This window comes from Glycine soja, chromosome 12, assembly GCF_004193775.1.
Source record: "Glycine soja cultivar W05 chromosome 12, ASM419377v2, whole genome shotgun sequence".
In the NCBI taxonomy this organism is placed as follows: domain Eukaryota; kingdom Viridiplantae; phylum Streptophyta; class Magnoliopsida; order Fabales; family Fabaceae; genus Glycine; species Glycine soja.
The window spans coordinates 37,085,153-37,102,100 of NC_041013.1; the positions used below are offsets into that span (position 1 = coordinate 37,085,153).

Below are 16,948 nucleotides of genomic sequence, written 5' to 3' on the forward strand. Positions count from 1 at the left end.
TAATGAGCCATGAAATTTACGTAGGAACTGGGACAAAGGTGATTCAACTAAGTTGCAGCAAATGTAGAAAGCTCAGCACCATGGATATACAGCTTATGTAACAAAATGCCCGAATTTAAGTCATCGTCGATCGCAACACAAGTAGAATCAATATTACGCCTAGCTAGGTAGCTTTTATTGTCCATGAGAACACGCCTCTTGATCAGTTCTATGCACTTTTTTATTTGTACTAGTAGTTATCATCTTGCACTAGGATGCAAAGTGACTCTTTCTTTGTAAATTTAATTCCAAGAAGATTCGAAGAAAAATATAAGATAACAACGAAAATGGATCAAGCCAGCTAAGGTGCGATATATATACTTGGACTATTTGGGAATTCAACTTATCGTAAGGTAAAAGCACCTATACAACCTTAGTCACTTTTTGACATTGTGGCATATTTAAGTTTGGGAATTCAACGTATCGTAAGGTAAAACCACCTATTACAACCTAAGTCACCTTTGACATTGTGGCATATATTTAAGTCATTAATTAATTGCAGAGCACCCTAGCTATTATTAATTTTAGGAGAAACTTATGTATGATCTATATGTGTTCTGACCAATCTTCTTCATCTCTCTAATATTTAAACCAAACCATATATATTGTCGTGGAAGCTCCTACGTGATAATGAGGGTAAAAAATGCAATTACAATTCGACAGCAAAGAAAAACAGCAATCAATATTTAGTCTAATCAGTTTGCATTTAAGAAATTAAGGAAAAAAATATACTATACCTGTCTTCACTGTTTGTTTACGTAAAATTAGTATCTCTAACCGGAGTTGCTTAACTAAAGTAATTTTTCACGTAAGGTACGGTCCCTTATCTAGTTTCGTGGTTAGAGTTTGGCGAACTAATTAAGCATTGTTACATAGTCTTCAACAGGGAACCGTTTCTTAATTAGCAGAAAAAAAGGGGACCAAAACTGCATTGTGGGTGTCTGGATGAGAGTGTGATACTGCGAGGTGGGCTAGCTTTGGTGGGGGATGAAAGTGGGTTCGGTGGTTTGATGCGGCGGATGACAAGGTTTCCTAAATAGTGGCCGATTCAAGACTCTAAATCAGTTAGTGCAAATTATAAAAAAATAAAAAAAAGTCAGTAGGGTCAATTATATAAATATAAATAAAATAAAATATAAAAATATAAAATTTTATTTACAAATTTAGTGAATTTTAAAAGATGAGAGGATGTAAGTGCATACCCTCGGACCAATGTAGGTCTACCATTAATTTTACATGAAATTAATTTTGAAGTAAGTGATTTATGTTTGAAAGTTTTTATTATATAATTAAGTTAGAAATAAAATTTAATGGTATAAATTTTCTGATTCAACATAAAAATTACTTAAAATTGTTTCAACTCAGAATTAATTTTAAATTTAAAATCAATTTTGAAATTGTCTATAACCTGAAATTAGGTAAAATTAATTTTGGACTCATAATTGATTTTTGAACGTCAAACCAAACATACACGTAATGCGTGTTAAAAATAGAAGAATCTCGTTTGACATTTAAAAATTATAATTATTAACTTTTAAAAATTATATCTAACATGTAAAAAATTACATTTAAAATGTGAAAGTTGAAACTACACAAAGACTATTAATGGTGAAGAAAGCTCCCCGTGAAAACACTATATATATTGGATGTTTTCTTACCTCCAATAAATCCTTGAGATATAGGGCTTTTAAATTTGGATTAAGGTCTGGTTTGCTATATCAATGACAAGTTGACGAAGCCTGATTGAAATGGTCCAGCTACCCTTGAAAATAAGCTCCTTATTAGTTTCTTCGCCTCCAAAGCATATATCTCCAAGGCTGAACAAAAGACGTTTCTTGGCCATCCAGCTACCATATATACGGCGTACCCTTTTTGTTTTTTTTTTTTATAGATAATTCGGCATGTATTTCTCATTTGAAGAATCTGCATATCCAATTAATTCTCCACGTCATTCTAGTAATTTAATAGATAGACAACTTGTACTAACTTTTTGGTATTTAATATGATAAATTAATACTCAAGTTAGTGATAAGAGTATAGTCTAGTCATCAATCAAAAGGTTAAAAAAAACGATAAAAAAGTAGAGAAAAAAATACACTTATAATATAAAGGATTTTATCATTAATTATCCACTAATTAAAAAACGATTATATATATATATATATATATATATATATATATTAATATTCTCAGTTTCAAATTATACTAATACAAATTCATCTATTTAATTCTACTCTTTCATTTTACATGGAACAAAAATAAAAATACTGACAATATTAAAAAATAATTACATAGTATCCTCTTTTTTTTTTTTTAAAAAAAAATTAGAATAAATTAAAACTGCTAATTTAAACAATAATTTGTTTTGGTATTTAAAAACCAATTTTTAACCTTTAAAATTAATTTTAATTAAACATAAAACAATTATTAAAACATAAAACTGGTTGTAAAAGTGTACTAAGCTAGTATAAAATCAATTTTAAAAATTGATATTTTTATTTATTTTCCAACCGATTTTTCCTATAACTGATTTTAACTATAACTCATTTTAGATATATAACAAAAAAATTAAATATAAAACCTGTTTTATACTAAACCAAAACTGGTTATGGAATTTAAAGCCAATTTTGATTTGGTTATAATTTCCACTTGCTATATCTAGTTATTGAAATGGTTATGGTTAGATTATTCAAATAACCTAATCATAATCGCAAACAATATCTCTCCACTTTCTATCCAAATCACTTAAAATTTATATAAAAATTTCTATATACTAGAGAGAGAAATAGAAAAAAAAAAGAAATATAAAATAAAATTAATATTATTAAATGAAATAAAAATTATGAAGATATCTTAAAGATTTTATTGACAGTAACAACACTTTAATATTTATAAATAAAAAATTAAATATCATACTCATTATATATTTATAAATAAAAAATTAAATATCATACTCATTATAAAAAAAAGTATACACATATCTCAAGTCAAATCTCTTGGTGATATAACAATAAAAGTCAACCAAATACTCCTGTTTTAGTTTTTTTTTTTATATTTGTATTTCTCTCTATTTTGTTACACCACATCATCACTTATATTGGTTACTGATCTGATCTCTCATATAGTCATATTTTAGTATCTGAGTTGTATCATAACCAATATTTACTCCAAAACAAAATATCTTTCCGTTCATATATGCGTCAAGTCAAAAGCTTTATATATGTCCGTTTAGTGAAGAGCAAACTGGATTATTTGATTCTTCCTTATTAACATTGTTATAAGTACAATAAACAATGAAATTAATTAATGACCTTCTTTGTTCGAACCTCACTCCAAGTACGTAACCCCACTATTAGAATATATAGATATCACATTATGACCCGTTCAATACGGGGAGCTAGCTAGCTGAGTTTCTAATTTTGGTCCCCCCCTCACCCATCTCTTATCTATTTATACACCTAGAGTCAAAGGAATAACAATAATAATAATAATATAAAAAAAGAATCATATTGGTAGCAACTAAAGAAGCTAAGCATGGGAGGAAGTGGAGGAAGAAATTTAGACGAAACGCCTACTTGGGCTATAGCCGTTGTTTGCTTTGTTTTGCTCTCCATATCTATCACCATTGAGCACATCTTCCATGTCATAGGAAAGGTATATATTGAATACATATATCAGTTAATTACATGTGTAAGTGTTTAATTTTAACGATCAATATTAATATAATATACTTGCACCACCATGTGTATATATGTTCATGCGAGAAGTGGTTTAAGCAGAAGCACAAAAGAGCTCTATACGAGTCACTTGAAAAGATCAAATCAGGTTAGTTTGAGTATATATGAAACAATTAATTAGCTTGTTTAAGTGACAAATTAAAGCTTAGTGAAAAATAATTAACTTGATATATGGTTGGATTACATGCATGCATGCAGAGCTTATGTTGTTGGGGTTCATATCATTGCTCCTAACGGTAGGACAAGGTCTAATATCGAGGATATGCATATCAGAAAAGGTTGCCGGAACATTTCACCCCTGCAGTACCAAAAGAGTGAAACACAGCACGCCCCCATTAGATCATGATGATGACGAAACCAATGGCCAGAGATTACTAGCGGCGATTCTCAGTTCCGATGACGAGAGTCACCGGCGCATTTTAGCCTTGGGTGCAAGGGACAAGTGCGCAGCCCAGGTATGTATGTAGGGTCAAGATCCTCTTCATGTATGTTATACGTTTTCAAACATTGATAACTACTCATTCTTTTTGAATATATTGATTACTAATTGAAATTTATTAAAAAATGTTTTTTTTCTCAAATAATTTTTATTCTAATTTTATAATAAATTTTAACTAATAATATAATGTATTAAAAATAAGACTTGTTTAAATTTGAATAATTATTTTTTAGTCATTCAAAAAAATTATTTTTATTAGTCTCTCAAATTTTTTAAAAATTAATTTTAATCTTTTTATTTCTTTGTATTAATGGTGTTATAATTTGTGGTTGCTTCTCACCACCAATTTTTTTAATTTAATTTCTTAGAAAATGATTTATAGTAATTTAAAATCAGCAGAATTCAACATTTATGTTTTTATTCCTTCTTTAAAACCATCAAAATATGTAAAAAGACTATACACCAATTCATATGAATCAAATATTTTAGCAATTTAAAATTACCAAAATCATTTTAAAAAATAATTTTGACAATTAAAAATATCAAAAATTGTTAAACTATAAACACAATGAACAACTAAAAATAATTTTATTTTTGAAGGACTAAAAAAATAATTATCTAAATTTAAATGACTAAAACTATATTTCGACCTAAAAATAATAAAAATCGTGTTACTAATATTTGGTGTATTGTTGAAAAATAACATGCTCTAACATTTTTAATATATATATATATATATATATATATATATAACACATTTTTGGTATGCCTTAAATTTATTAAAAATTACAAATATAGTCCATTATTAGAAAAAAATCACAAAATTTTGTTTCAATACATTTCTATCAATAATAATAAAACAATGAAAATAATATGTCAAAAAAAATACTAATAGAGAAACTTCCACAAATTTATATACTATTCTGCTTCCGTTTCTTTTGGCACTCTAGCTAGAAATTAAAACCAATATCTATTTGAGTTTACTATAATTCTTTTGTCTTATGTGATGTGTTGTTAACTTCCTATATTACAAGAGTTGTAGTAATGATAATTGACAAGAGAAAAATATTTCTCCCCAACTTAATTATAGTACTATGATATTGACCTCTCCATGTACGAATTAGTTTGTTAGGTAGAAATGCACTCGCGGAAAATTTTCAACTAGACAAAGGAATGGCCATTGTTCTTTGCCGTAAATACAGGGTTAGAAATATCCAACATTAATTATTAATTAATTAATAATGTTTTGAGTTTTATACATTAATTCATTTTTGGTTTGAAGAGAATCCATCATGTGAATCCTTGTCAAAGCTTAAGGGACTCATATTAAAAAAAAATAGAGAAATATTAACCATATTTTCTCTAATACTTTCTCAAAGACTCTTTCATGATTCATTAAAATTTATTAAAAATCATCAATTTTAATAATTTTATTTTTTATTTAATGCAAATCAAGAGAAAAAATTATTAAATAAGAAATGAAACCTAAAAAAAAATAATTTTTAATGAAATTTAATCAATCATAAAAAGAATATTTAAAAAAAGTATCAAAGAAAATAATATTCTAAAAAAATTCATATAAGATAGTTATTAAAAGAATGTTATGAAACACATCTACAAAACCTCCAATCAATCAAAACGCATAAAAAAGATAGTATAAATACAATATTATACCTCTTGATCAAATATAATTTATTTTTTTATTTCAAGTAGTTATTCTATTCAACTTGTTATTAACTTTTTTGTTAACGTTTCTTAATTTATGAACACTTTTAAACTTTATCTTAATCACGAAGCATGTATCGACAGGTTGAAAAGAGGGAAAATATTGTAATTGAGAGAGACTCACATTTCATTCGTTCCATTTAAAGCTAGTCATTTTTACCTTTGTTCTAAATTTTAATTCTTTAATCCAATTAGGGATAAGCAAAGAATAAGTTTAGACAAATTTATCTTTGTTCTTAACTGACCTTAAACTTTGATATGATTATTTATTTGAATCCAATCCAATCAAGACTCAAAATATAAGGAATAAGACCCTAACTTTTGAATGTAATATATGTCAATCATAACAATATTTAAAGTTAAATTGTATAATAAAACAAGTATAAAAATTAAATTAAAGTACATATTACAATATAGTTAAAACAAATAATATAATTATAAATATAATGTTATGTTATTAAAAAATTATCTATTAAATAAATTATTTTATTATTAATATACAATTATTAAAAAAATATAGTTTTTAAAAGAATATAACTATATAAGACACTGAATCATATTGAAATGATTTAAAAAATAATTTGAACTTTTTCACAAAATACATTGGATCTAATTTCAAAACTCTACATACCAAAATCAACCTTGAATCGGGCTGAATTAGTAGGATGATCCGGGTTATACTCACCCCTAAATCTAACTACATATATTTTCTTATTCAGGGTTAAGAAAATTAATTTATTTAGCGGGTCCTAGCTAATGTAGTTTTTATTGTATAAATGCGTAGGGTAAAGTCCCGTTTGTCTCATCCGAGGCCATTCATCAACTCCATATATTTATCTTCGTGCTGGCTGTGTTTCATGTTCTTTACTGCATACTCACTCTAGCTCTGGGTAGAGCAAAGGTAATTAAGAATATATATATATATATATATATATATATATATATATATATATATATATATATATATATATATATATTCCTTAACAACTTGTATATATACCTCTTTGGATACATCTGAGTTAATTACTTATTTTCTTGAATTATTTGCTACAAATAGATGAGAAGATGGAAACGGTGGGAAGTGGAAACCAAGACAGCAGAGTACCAATTTTCACATGGTTAGTCGTCTGCATATGCCAATATATAAATGTACTCGTTTTTTTTTTTCAAAAACGTTAATGTCTTTCACTTCCTTTTTCGTTCCGAAACATTTATTGTTTTAAACCTTTAAGACCTAGGTTAAATTTTTTTGTTAATCACATCCTCACTTTTCACCTATCAAACTCTATCTTTTACTAATACTTCTCTCTCCTCTCCCTCTCTCTCTCTCTTAACTGCCATTAATTAATAATAAAGCCATTTTTAATTAAAGTATAACAATATTTTTACATTAATTAAATATTTCTTAATTTATATAATTTGATAAGCAATGAATATAAGGTTTGTAATCTCACATTTATGAGTGCAACATTATGTGTTGTTATTTACCACAGATCCTGAACGATTTCGATTTGCGAGAGAGACATCGTTTGGAAGAAGACATTTGAGTTTTTGGACCCAAAATACAGTCCTTGTTTGGATTGTAAGTCATACCTATTCATATGTTTTTTTTTCCCGAGTGCGTGTATCTATAAAAAAAATCAATATCAAAGACTATATACTAATAATAAAAAGTATAATTTTTTTTAAACAAATCAACTAAGTGATGAAAACTCAGTATATAGCTCAAATGCTGAAAATCATATCATTCATGTTCTACTAATATGACAATGCCCTAAACTTATAAAAGGACAAAATTGAAATGCGTAGCAGTTCCTAGAAGATGGGAAAGAAATAAGTCAAATAACGGTATAGACAGGCAAGTTGGAAACATTTTCAGCGTAGTGACGCTGCTTCTAAGTACTGCGCGCTCCTATTTCCTGTCCCTATATATGATATCTCATATTTATATCAGTTGGACCATTCTTGCTTGTTAAATTACCATTGTAACAGAGCTAACAGAAGTTTCTAATTTCCGCAAGTTTTATAAATGAGATTTTTTTTTCATTTTTTAAATATAAGAATGTGTCGCATATTACATTTTTTTGCTTATTGTTGTAACAGGTTTGTTTCTTCAGACAGTTTGTACAGTCAGTTCCTAAAGTAGATTACTTGACATTGAGACATGGATTTATGATGGTAATCACATTACACCCTTACCAATTTCACCTACCATTTCTCTGATTATTGATTGATACTTGGTTGGTATAATGGTATGCCACTTTTTATTTTTAGAATAAAGCAAGAATTTTTCTTAAAAAACTATATAGTAGATCGATTATTTCAAATTTAACTTTATGAAATTTCATGTATATTATTTTCACCTATAAAATAAACATGCCCAAATAAATTTAGTTTTAATAAACGAATTATATTCACACCCCTAGAACTTAAGTCCAATTATGTTTTTTTTTTAACCTTACACAACCTTCTTTCAATTTATATAACAATAAATATCTCGTGTATCCTTAATACATATCTACCCTAGTTTATGAGTTACTCCCCCTATTTATTAAATTAGGGGGTATGCATATGGTCAGAAAAATAAAGGATGTCAAGTGAAATATTTATGATATGCAAATGTAATTTGCCCGGCCGTTATATATTAGACATACATTAATCGTTTAAGGTGTGCCTGCTATTTGAATAAATAATTTACTCAAGTGTTTTTTATTTAGTAAGTTTATTGCAACAGATTATATCATTATAAACTTAACACGTGGAAACTATTTTAATTCTTTTATGAAATTTATTGAAATAAATTTCAAAAATATGAAAAAGTTATAAATTTCTTTCAAGGGTCCAAATGAATTTGTATAAACTCTTCGAAATGTATTCTTGACGAAATATAACTTTAATTGGGTTTAGGCACATTTGGGGCCTCAAAGTCACCAGAAATTCAACTTTCGGAAATATATCAAAAGATCTCTGGAAGAGGACTTCAAAGTGGTCGTTGAAATCAGGTTTTGTGCTTAATTCTCGCCCTCTATGTTTATGTTTTTTTTTTTTCGAATTTTCCAACTGCTATATAAATAATAACCATTTTTTTTTAAAATAACACATGTCATAATTTGATTTACACATTTATAGTATAATTAATTGCTCTCTTTCTAAATTTTTAGTCCTCCAATCTGGTTCATCACAGTGCTTTTTCTCCTGTTTAACACTCACGGTAAGGGAATATATCTTATTATAATAAATCACTAAGCTAAATCACTTTATTGATAATTATTAAGTGTATACAACTCTACATATATACCTAAATTTCCGTACATCGTTTGTATATATGGACAGGCTGGTACTCTTATCTGTGGCTGCCATTTGCTCCTTTGATTGTAAGCACATGCAATGACTTATGTTAACTAATGATATATTTCTTTTTTCTAATTATAATTATAATGTCCACAAAATGTAGATTGTTCTATTAGTTGGAACCAAGCTGCAAGTGATAATAACAAAGATGGGTCAAAGAATTCAACAACGAGGAGAAGTTGTAAAGGGAGTGCCACTGGTGCAACCTGGGGATGACCTCTTCTGGTTTAACAAACCTCGACTTATTCTCTACCTCATTAATTTCGTGCTCTTTCAGGTGTGTGTTTTATACCTCTTTCAAAGCAATAACAATATAACATGAATCAATGCATTCATTTATTTGTCAAAATGAAAAATCTTAATTTCCTCTCATCACTGTTAATTACTAATCCAAGTTATACATGTCTCTTTTCTGACAACAGAATGCTTTTCAGCTTGCTTTCTTTTCATGGGCTGCGGTAAGTCCTGCAAAATAATTAAATTTCAGTTATATGCTACTACTCTTGTAATTATATCAAAAACGAAACTTTCCAATGTTAAAAAATACTTAAATACTGTTGCTATATTGATTTCTACGTGATCAGGACTTGTGAGTGCAATTGTTATCCGAACAAATGCTTTTACTATATTTCTGTTCGAGTGCATTTTTTACCCTTGATGCATGACACTATCTTGTTTTTTATTTGCGTTTAATTACTTATATGAGTGATAGAACTTTTTTCTTTTATGTATTTCAGCTTCAATTTATGATGAAATCCTGTTTCCATTCCCAAAAACAGGGCGTGGTGATCAGAATCTCAATGGGGTACGTGTGTCGTCCCGTTTTCTAGATTTATACTTGTTTAACTCGTATTAAAAAACTTAACCAGTATTAGTCTCAAGTTAACTGTATATATACATTAACAATTTAACTTGGATGATGTGCCAGGATCTTCGTTCAATTCCTTTGCAGCTACGTGACCCTTCCTCTCTATGCTCTCGTGACACAGGTAGTTTAATAAATATCAATTGTTCCACAAATAATTTACTATTTATTTCATTTTTCCTTTTGATTTTCTTATAAAATTTTCCTCTTTATTCATCAAAGTAATCATATATAGAGTTTAATTATTATGAATTATCGGTATCAAATTTTTTAGATTGTCTATTAATTAAAAAATATTCTCAATATAACTTTTGAATTTTTTTTTACAAAAATCAATAATCCTATCCTATATGTTTATTCGCGTTTGATTAAAATGTAAACAACTATTAATTCTAATTAAATTCGATTACATGTAGATAAAACCAAACTTCGCGTGTAGTTCATGTTTGCATTTTCTTATTTTAGTCGAACTAGTGAACTTACTTTATCTAACTTGTTTTTTTTCATATAACAATTTTTAGAGTGTCCAATATATCCGATCTAATAGTTATTAAAAGAAGATCTTTATGAACATTTTTTTAATTTAAAGCTTCTCAAACAAGATTTAAAAATGAATAAAATTTGCTTGGTTGTGGGTGAGAACAGATGGGTTCAACAATGAAGCCAACCATTTTTAACAAAAGAGTAGCCACAGCTCTAAGAAAGTGGCACCACACAGCGAAGAAGAACGTAAAACAGAACCGTGGATTGCGATTGCAGACTCCTTCATCAACCAGGCCCACGACCCCGAACCACCCTAAGTCTCAGGTTAATTTCCTACGCCGCTACCATAGTGAAATGGCCCCTTATCCCTCGTCTCCAATAAGGTTCGATTTTGAGGCAAATCTTTCTTATGAGGTCAATGCTACTAGTTCTTCTATTCACCACCATGAAATGGAAATGGGTCACCAGGCCTATGATCATGCTGAAAAGGTTGATGAGCCCAGCTCTACCCTTGTGGGTTTAAGTCTGCCTCAACGCGAGATTGATATCGAACATGGCAAGGAATTTTCTTTTGATAATAAAGAATGACTACACGTTTTATTAAATGTCAAAATGACAAAGGTGATGTTGATTTTAGTAGCATCTCACCTAGTGTGTAGATCTTTCAAGGCATTGAATATTTTGTAATATATTATTTATACACATAGTTGCAGGTGTTCCCCTTAGCAAATCATTCCAAAAGTCAGAATTTTTGTTAAGATGTAATTTGAATGTGAACTAGTGTTGTAACTAAAGGAACAAACTACAATTGGATTTCTTTTTCACCTGAAGGTGTAGAGAGGAACTTATTGTTTTCAAGTAAGTGTAAGGCTTGGTTCAAGTAGATATTGGAGTAAGGTTGACTTAGTGGTTGTAAGGGGAATTTAAAGGTTGAAGAGAGAAGGAGGGAGAGGTGGTGGATTTGAACCCACCCACTAACATTCTAATAAAAAAACTAATATATCCAATATTTAGCTAAGAAAGCTACTCGTCATGGACTTCCTATTTCCTATATTTAAAGATCTAGGATGTTAATATCTTTTTTGTTGTCTTGCTGAAATCTGTGATTATGCGCTTGAGGAGTTATGAATAATCTAACTGAGTAATTGTTTGTCCTTCAGGATATGTTCTTGAGGGGTTGCGGATTGTCCCAGAAAGTATTGTTTGATCAGCAAGTGTCCATAAAAGATTTAACAATTGAGAGGCTATAGACTGTCCGATTAACTATGTATATATCTCTTTCAACTTATAAAACTTAAAACCTAATACACTATTAATTACATTTGTATTTTAGAGAAAAATAAACTAAAAATGGAGGCGGAAAAGTACGGGACATACAACAAAGAGCGAGAAAGAGAGTGTGCTTGATTCCAAGTCTCCTTAATTAATTAATTTTTCTTCTCACACTGTCTGCTTGATGAATTGCCTTTTAATTTGTTCATCTATGGCAGCAAGGTTGGAATATAATTACCTATTTCTGTTGAGTTCACTAGTAAAGCTTGCGAGAGAGGATAGGACTTCATATATATTCATAGCAAGTGAAATCTTCTGGAAATTGTTATGTAAGGCTATTGCATAGTTCACCTCATCAAGCAGAGAACAAAAAGTTAAAACACTATTTGACATATCTTAGGAAATAATTGAAACGTTCTTTAACAAATGCTTCTCAAGCAAACAAAAAAAAAAAAGCAGATAGAGAATAATATTACTCATTGCAAATCTATATAATCACAATTAAACATCAACCACACAGACGAATCTCGATCTGTCACTAAGGGTGAGAACTCATTTGATCATGTTAAAATTCATTGTAGAGAGATAGAAAAGAGAGAAAATAGAAACTCAATATTAATTTGGATAATGATCAAAATGAGTAAAAATCAATTTTTACATGAATACATTGGGTCTTATATAGTTAAACTTGTAACTAATTTGTAACTAACTAAACTAAATCTAAATTGTAACAAACTAAACTAATAACTAATTTGTAACTAACTAACCTAATTTTATCTCTAATGCCCCCACAAACACTTTCAGCTTGGAGAAGACAATACATCAACATCAAAGAAAATGAAAAAAAAAATTGAAAACTTAAAATATAGTTAAACATGCCAGAAATACATCAGTCAAAAACAGAAACTTCTAAAAATCTTTGACCAACTTCGACTTTCTTAATCTTCTTCTAAGAGTTCAAAGCAAGTATCAAAGTTTAACCATCAAGCGAATCAGCAACAAGGTCATTTGACAAGAGCTCAAATCATCAATCCAAGAAACTATCAAACCTTAACCACCAAGCAGAAACTATACTTCAAAGTTTAACCACTTGGGAGAAGCAATGATGCTTAACCATCAAGAGCAAAAGCAAAACAACGATTCAATGCTAACCATCTATGGCAAAAGCTTAAACAATGCTTAATCATCACAGACATAAGCTTACATCAACAAAATAGAAGAATCACAAAATTTGTCTTCTATAAGGACTTTTCACAAACACTTAGTGAATCAACAATAACTAAGGCTTAACCACTTATGACAGAAGCTAACAAATGAACAATGTTTAACCACCACACATGGCAGAAGTTAAAATCATAAAAACAAGTCAAACAATATGTCACAAATCAAGCTTGAACTAGAAAATCACCACGCACAGATCTGCACATTAGGTGCAGTAGCTATCGAGATAAAGAAAAGCAGAGGCTATTGCTCGAGAAGAAAAGAGGAAAAACTTATGAACAAGAAAACAAAGAAATTGAGCAAGATGATCAAAACAAGCTTCTGTCTTATTCATTGAACAAAAGGAACTTATATACAGATTAAGAATAGATACATAAACTAACACAAAAACAGTTACAAAGTTTGTTACAAATCTGTTAGAGTTCAAAATGAATTTGGCGGGAAATGACAGCTTGATTAAGAGCCCCCCTCAAACTGGGAATAGATGTTCATCATTCCCAGCTTGGAAATCATGAATTTGAATGAAGCTGGCTGCAAGGCTTTGGTAAATGCATCGGCTAGCTGCATAGAGGACCGGACTGGTAACAATTTCAAAAGACCACTCAAACATTTCTCCCTAACCATGTGACAATCCAATTCAATGTGCTTAGTTCTCTCATGGAATACTTGGTTGGAAGCAATTTGGATTGCTGAATTATTATCACAGAAGATGTTTGTTGGTTGATTAAATGAAATGCGAAACTCCAGGAGGAGATAAGTGAGCCATTGGATCTCACAAGTAGTTGCTGCTAGTGCTCGATACTTTGCCTCAGATGAGCTACGGGAAACAGTCGATTGTTTCTTAGATTTCCATGAAATGAGAGAATTTCCTAGAAAAATTGAGTAACCAGTAATGGAGCGCCTGGTATCACGACATCCAGCCCAATCAGAGTCGCTAAAGGCTTGAATATGAATGGATCCTGAAGCTGGGTAGAATAGGCCCTGTCCTGGTGATCCTTTCAGATATCGCAAAACTCGCGAGGCAACCTTCTGGTGATCTATGGTTGGGACATTCATGAATTGACTAAGTTGTTGGACAACATAGGAAATGTCTGGCCTGGTATTAGTTAAGTATATAAGTCTGCCAATTAATCTTCGATAGGAAGAAGCAGCTGTAGCTGGCAGGGGGTCACCTTGGCTTTGAAGATGAGTAGTACAATCCATTGGTGTAGCAGCTGGATGACAAGCTAACATACCAGAATCAGAGAGAATATCTAGAGTATACTTTCTTTGGCATAAGTGGATGCCTTGAGGAGATCGAGCCACTTCAATTCCAAGGAAGAACTTCAAATTACCTAGATCCTTAATCTTGAAAACAACATCTAGTAATGAAGTGATCTGATTGATTCTTTTAATGTCATTCCCAATTAGAACTATGTCATCTACATAGACTAGGATTGCTGTAAAACTCTCATTATTGAAGGAAAAGAACAAGGAATGGTCTGATGATGCTTGAGTAAACCCATTATTCAGAAGAAGGGTAGACAATCTATGAAACCACTGTCTACTAGCTTGCTTAAGGTAATAGAGTGATCTGTTTAATCGACATACTTGATTGGAATGAGGGACTACCATTCCTGGTGGAAATTGCATATAAACCTCCTCATTCAATTCCCCATGAAGAAAGGCATTATTTACATCTAATTGCCTAAGATGCCAGCCATTTATGGCAGCTAAGGCCAAAACCAACCTGACAGTAGTAAGTTTGGCAACTGGAGAAAATGTGTCCAAGAAATCTAGCCCCTCCATTTGTGTATATCCTTTAGCTACTAATCAGGCCTTGTACCTCTCAATGGATCCATCTGCATGATATTTAACCTTGTAAACCCACTTGCAACCTATTGCTTTCTTGTTATGTGGTAATTCTGTCAGAGTCCATGTATTATTCAATTGGAGAGCTTCTAACTCAGCTTTCATTGCCTTAAACCAGCAATCATGCTGAGATGCTTCAGTGTATGTCTTTGGTTCAACAGTTGTGGAGATGGATAAGGCAAAATGTTTGTGGGATGGAGACAATCTAGAATAGGACAAAACTGAATCATGAGGATGAGTTACAGAACTCTTGCCTGGATGCATCACTGAAGCTGATATTGGATTGAGTGTATTAGTTGAATTGAGAAATGTGTGGTAATCAGTAAGGAATGTAAGGGTTTTCCTATCTCTTGTTGACCTCCGCAGGACTGGTTCAGATGGCATAGAGGTATTTGAGGGGTTAAAAGCAGGTGTATCAAATGAATATTGTTCAGACTGGAATGGTGTAGGAGAAACTATAGGTGGTATTGGCTGTGTTTCAATTTCTTTGGTTGTATGATGCAAAGGAAAATGATTTTCATAGAAAACCACATTTCTGGATGTTGTTAAATCATTTGTGTGGAGATTGTAAACTAAAAATCCTTTTGTATTTGGTTGAAAGCCTAGAAACACATATGGATGGCCTTTTGGGTCCAGCTTCTTCCTATTGGCTGACAGTGTGGAAATGTAACATAGGCATCCAAAAACTTTAAGATTTGATATATCACATGGTTTTCCAAAAAGTATTTCATATGGAGATGCATCTTTCAAAAAGGGAGTAGGTATGCAATTAATTAAATGAGTTGCATGAGTCAAAGCAAATGACCAGAAACTATGAGGCAAATCTGCTTGAAATAGAAGGGCCCTTGTTACATTCAATAAATGATGGTGCTTTCTTTCTATAATTCCGTTTTGCTCAGGTGTTTCAACACATGTGGTTTGATGCATAATACCTTTTGAGCTATAAAAATCATTCATAAGAAATTCTACCCTATTATCAGTTTTTATAACTTTAACTTTGCTATCAAATTGATTATGAACTAAAATAATGAAATCCTGAATATGTTTTCTAGCCTCAGCTTTGGTATGCATAAAAAATGTCCAAGTGAATCGTGTGTGATCATCAATCACTGTAAGAAAATACCTATGTCCTAGCATTGATGTTTTTGCACATGGTCCCCAAATATCTATGTGTAAAACTTCAAAACTACATGATGCATATGTACTGCTATTTAAAAAAGGAAGCCTTTTATGCTTAGCATAATGACATGCATTGCAAACTAAATCTTTATTGAATTTCAGAAAGGGATAAGTGCCTTGCATTTTCTGTAATCTTTCAAAAGACAGGTGTCCTAATCTAGAATGCCATAGATCTATTGGTATGATGGTACAATTTGGATGAACAATTTCTATTTCAATACTACAAGTGGCTAGTCTGGTTGGAGTGAGATAGTATAATCCATTTCTCATTTCAACTATACCAATCTTGGCTTGAGTGAGTGCATCCTACATTAAACATGAATCAGAGGAGAAAATGAGCTTGCAATGGTTTGTAGAAACCAACTTAGATATTGAGATCAAGTTAAAAGAAAAAGCTGAAACATATAGATCTGAAAACAAAACTATTGAGTCAGAAATGCATACATCACCCGAATGTGTAGCTGACACATGGTGACCATTGGGAAGCTTAACTAGGATTGGAGGATTCAATTTTGTATATGATTTAAAAGAACTAAGAGATGCCGACACATGGTCTGTTGCACCTGAATCTAAGACCCAAGTGCAGTGTGTGCATGTGTTATTCACAAAGAATGGGTGCTTACCATGGACTGGTGTTGTATCAACTGAACAAGAGGCAATCTGTTTTGAACTACTAGACATACTGTCTGAATTCCCTTCACTCGGTTGCTGGATTAAGGCAAGTAGAGCTTTGTATTGCTCAGGTGAAAATCGAATTTCTTTGGGCTCAATTTGCTGTGTTTGATC

The 16,948-nt window shown here is 30.7% G+C and overlaps 1 protein-coding gene across 1 annotated transcript; it reads left to right on the forward strand.

Moving 5' to 3' along the window:
- Nucleotides 1–3,566: 3,566 nt before the first annotated feature.
- LOC114379673 (MLO-like protein 6) lies at nucleotides 3,567–11,501 on the forward strand. The gene is made up of 15 exons (XM_028338365.1): nucleotides 3,567–3,693; nucleotides 3,807–3,864; nucleotides 3,975–4,231; nucleotides 6,725–6,841; nucleotides 6,998–7,058; nucleotides 7,434–7,522; nucleotides 8,044–8,118; nucleotides 8,848–8,942; nucleotides 9,102–9,151; nucleotides 9,274–9,314; nucleotides 9,395–9,568; nucleotides 9,714–9,749; nucleotides 10,029–10,096; nucleotides 10,220–10,280; nucleotides 10,802–11,501. Exons 1-15 carry the CDS (start codon nucleotides 3,574–3,576, stop codon nucleotides 11,225–11,227), a joined length of 1,728 nt encoding a protein of 575 aa, XP_028194166.1. The 5' UTR covers nucleotides 3,567–3,573; the 3' UTR covers nucleotides 11,228–11,501.
- The last annotated feature ends 5,447 nt before the right edge of the window (nucleotides 11,502–16,948 follow it).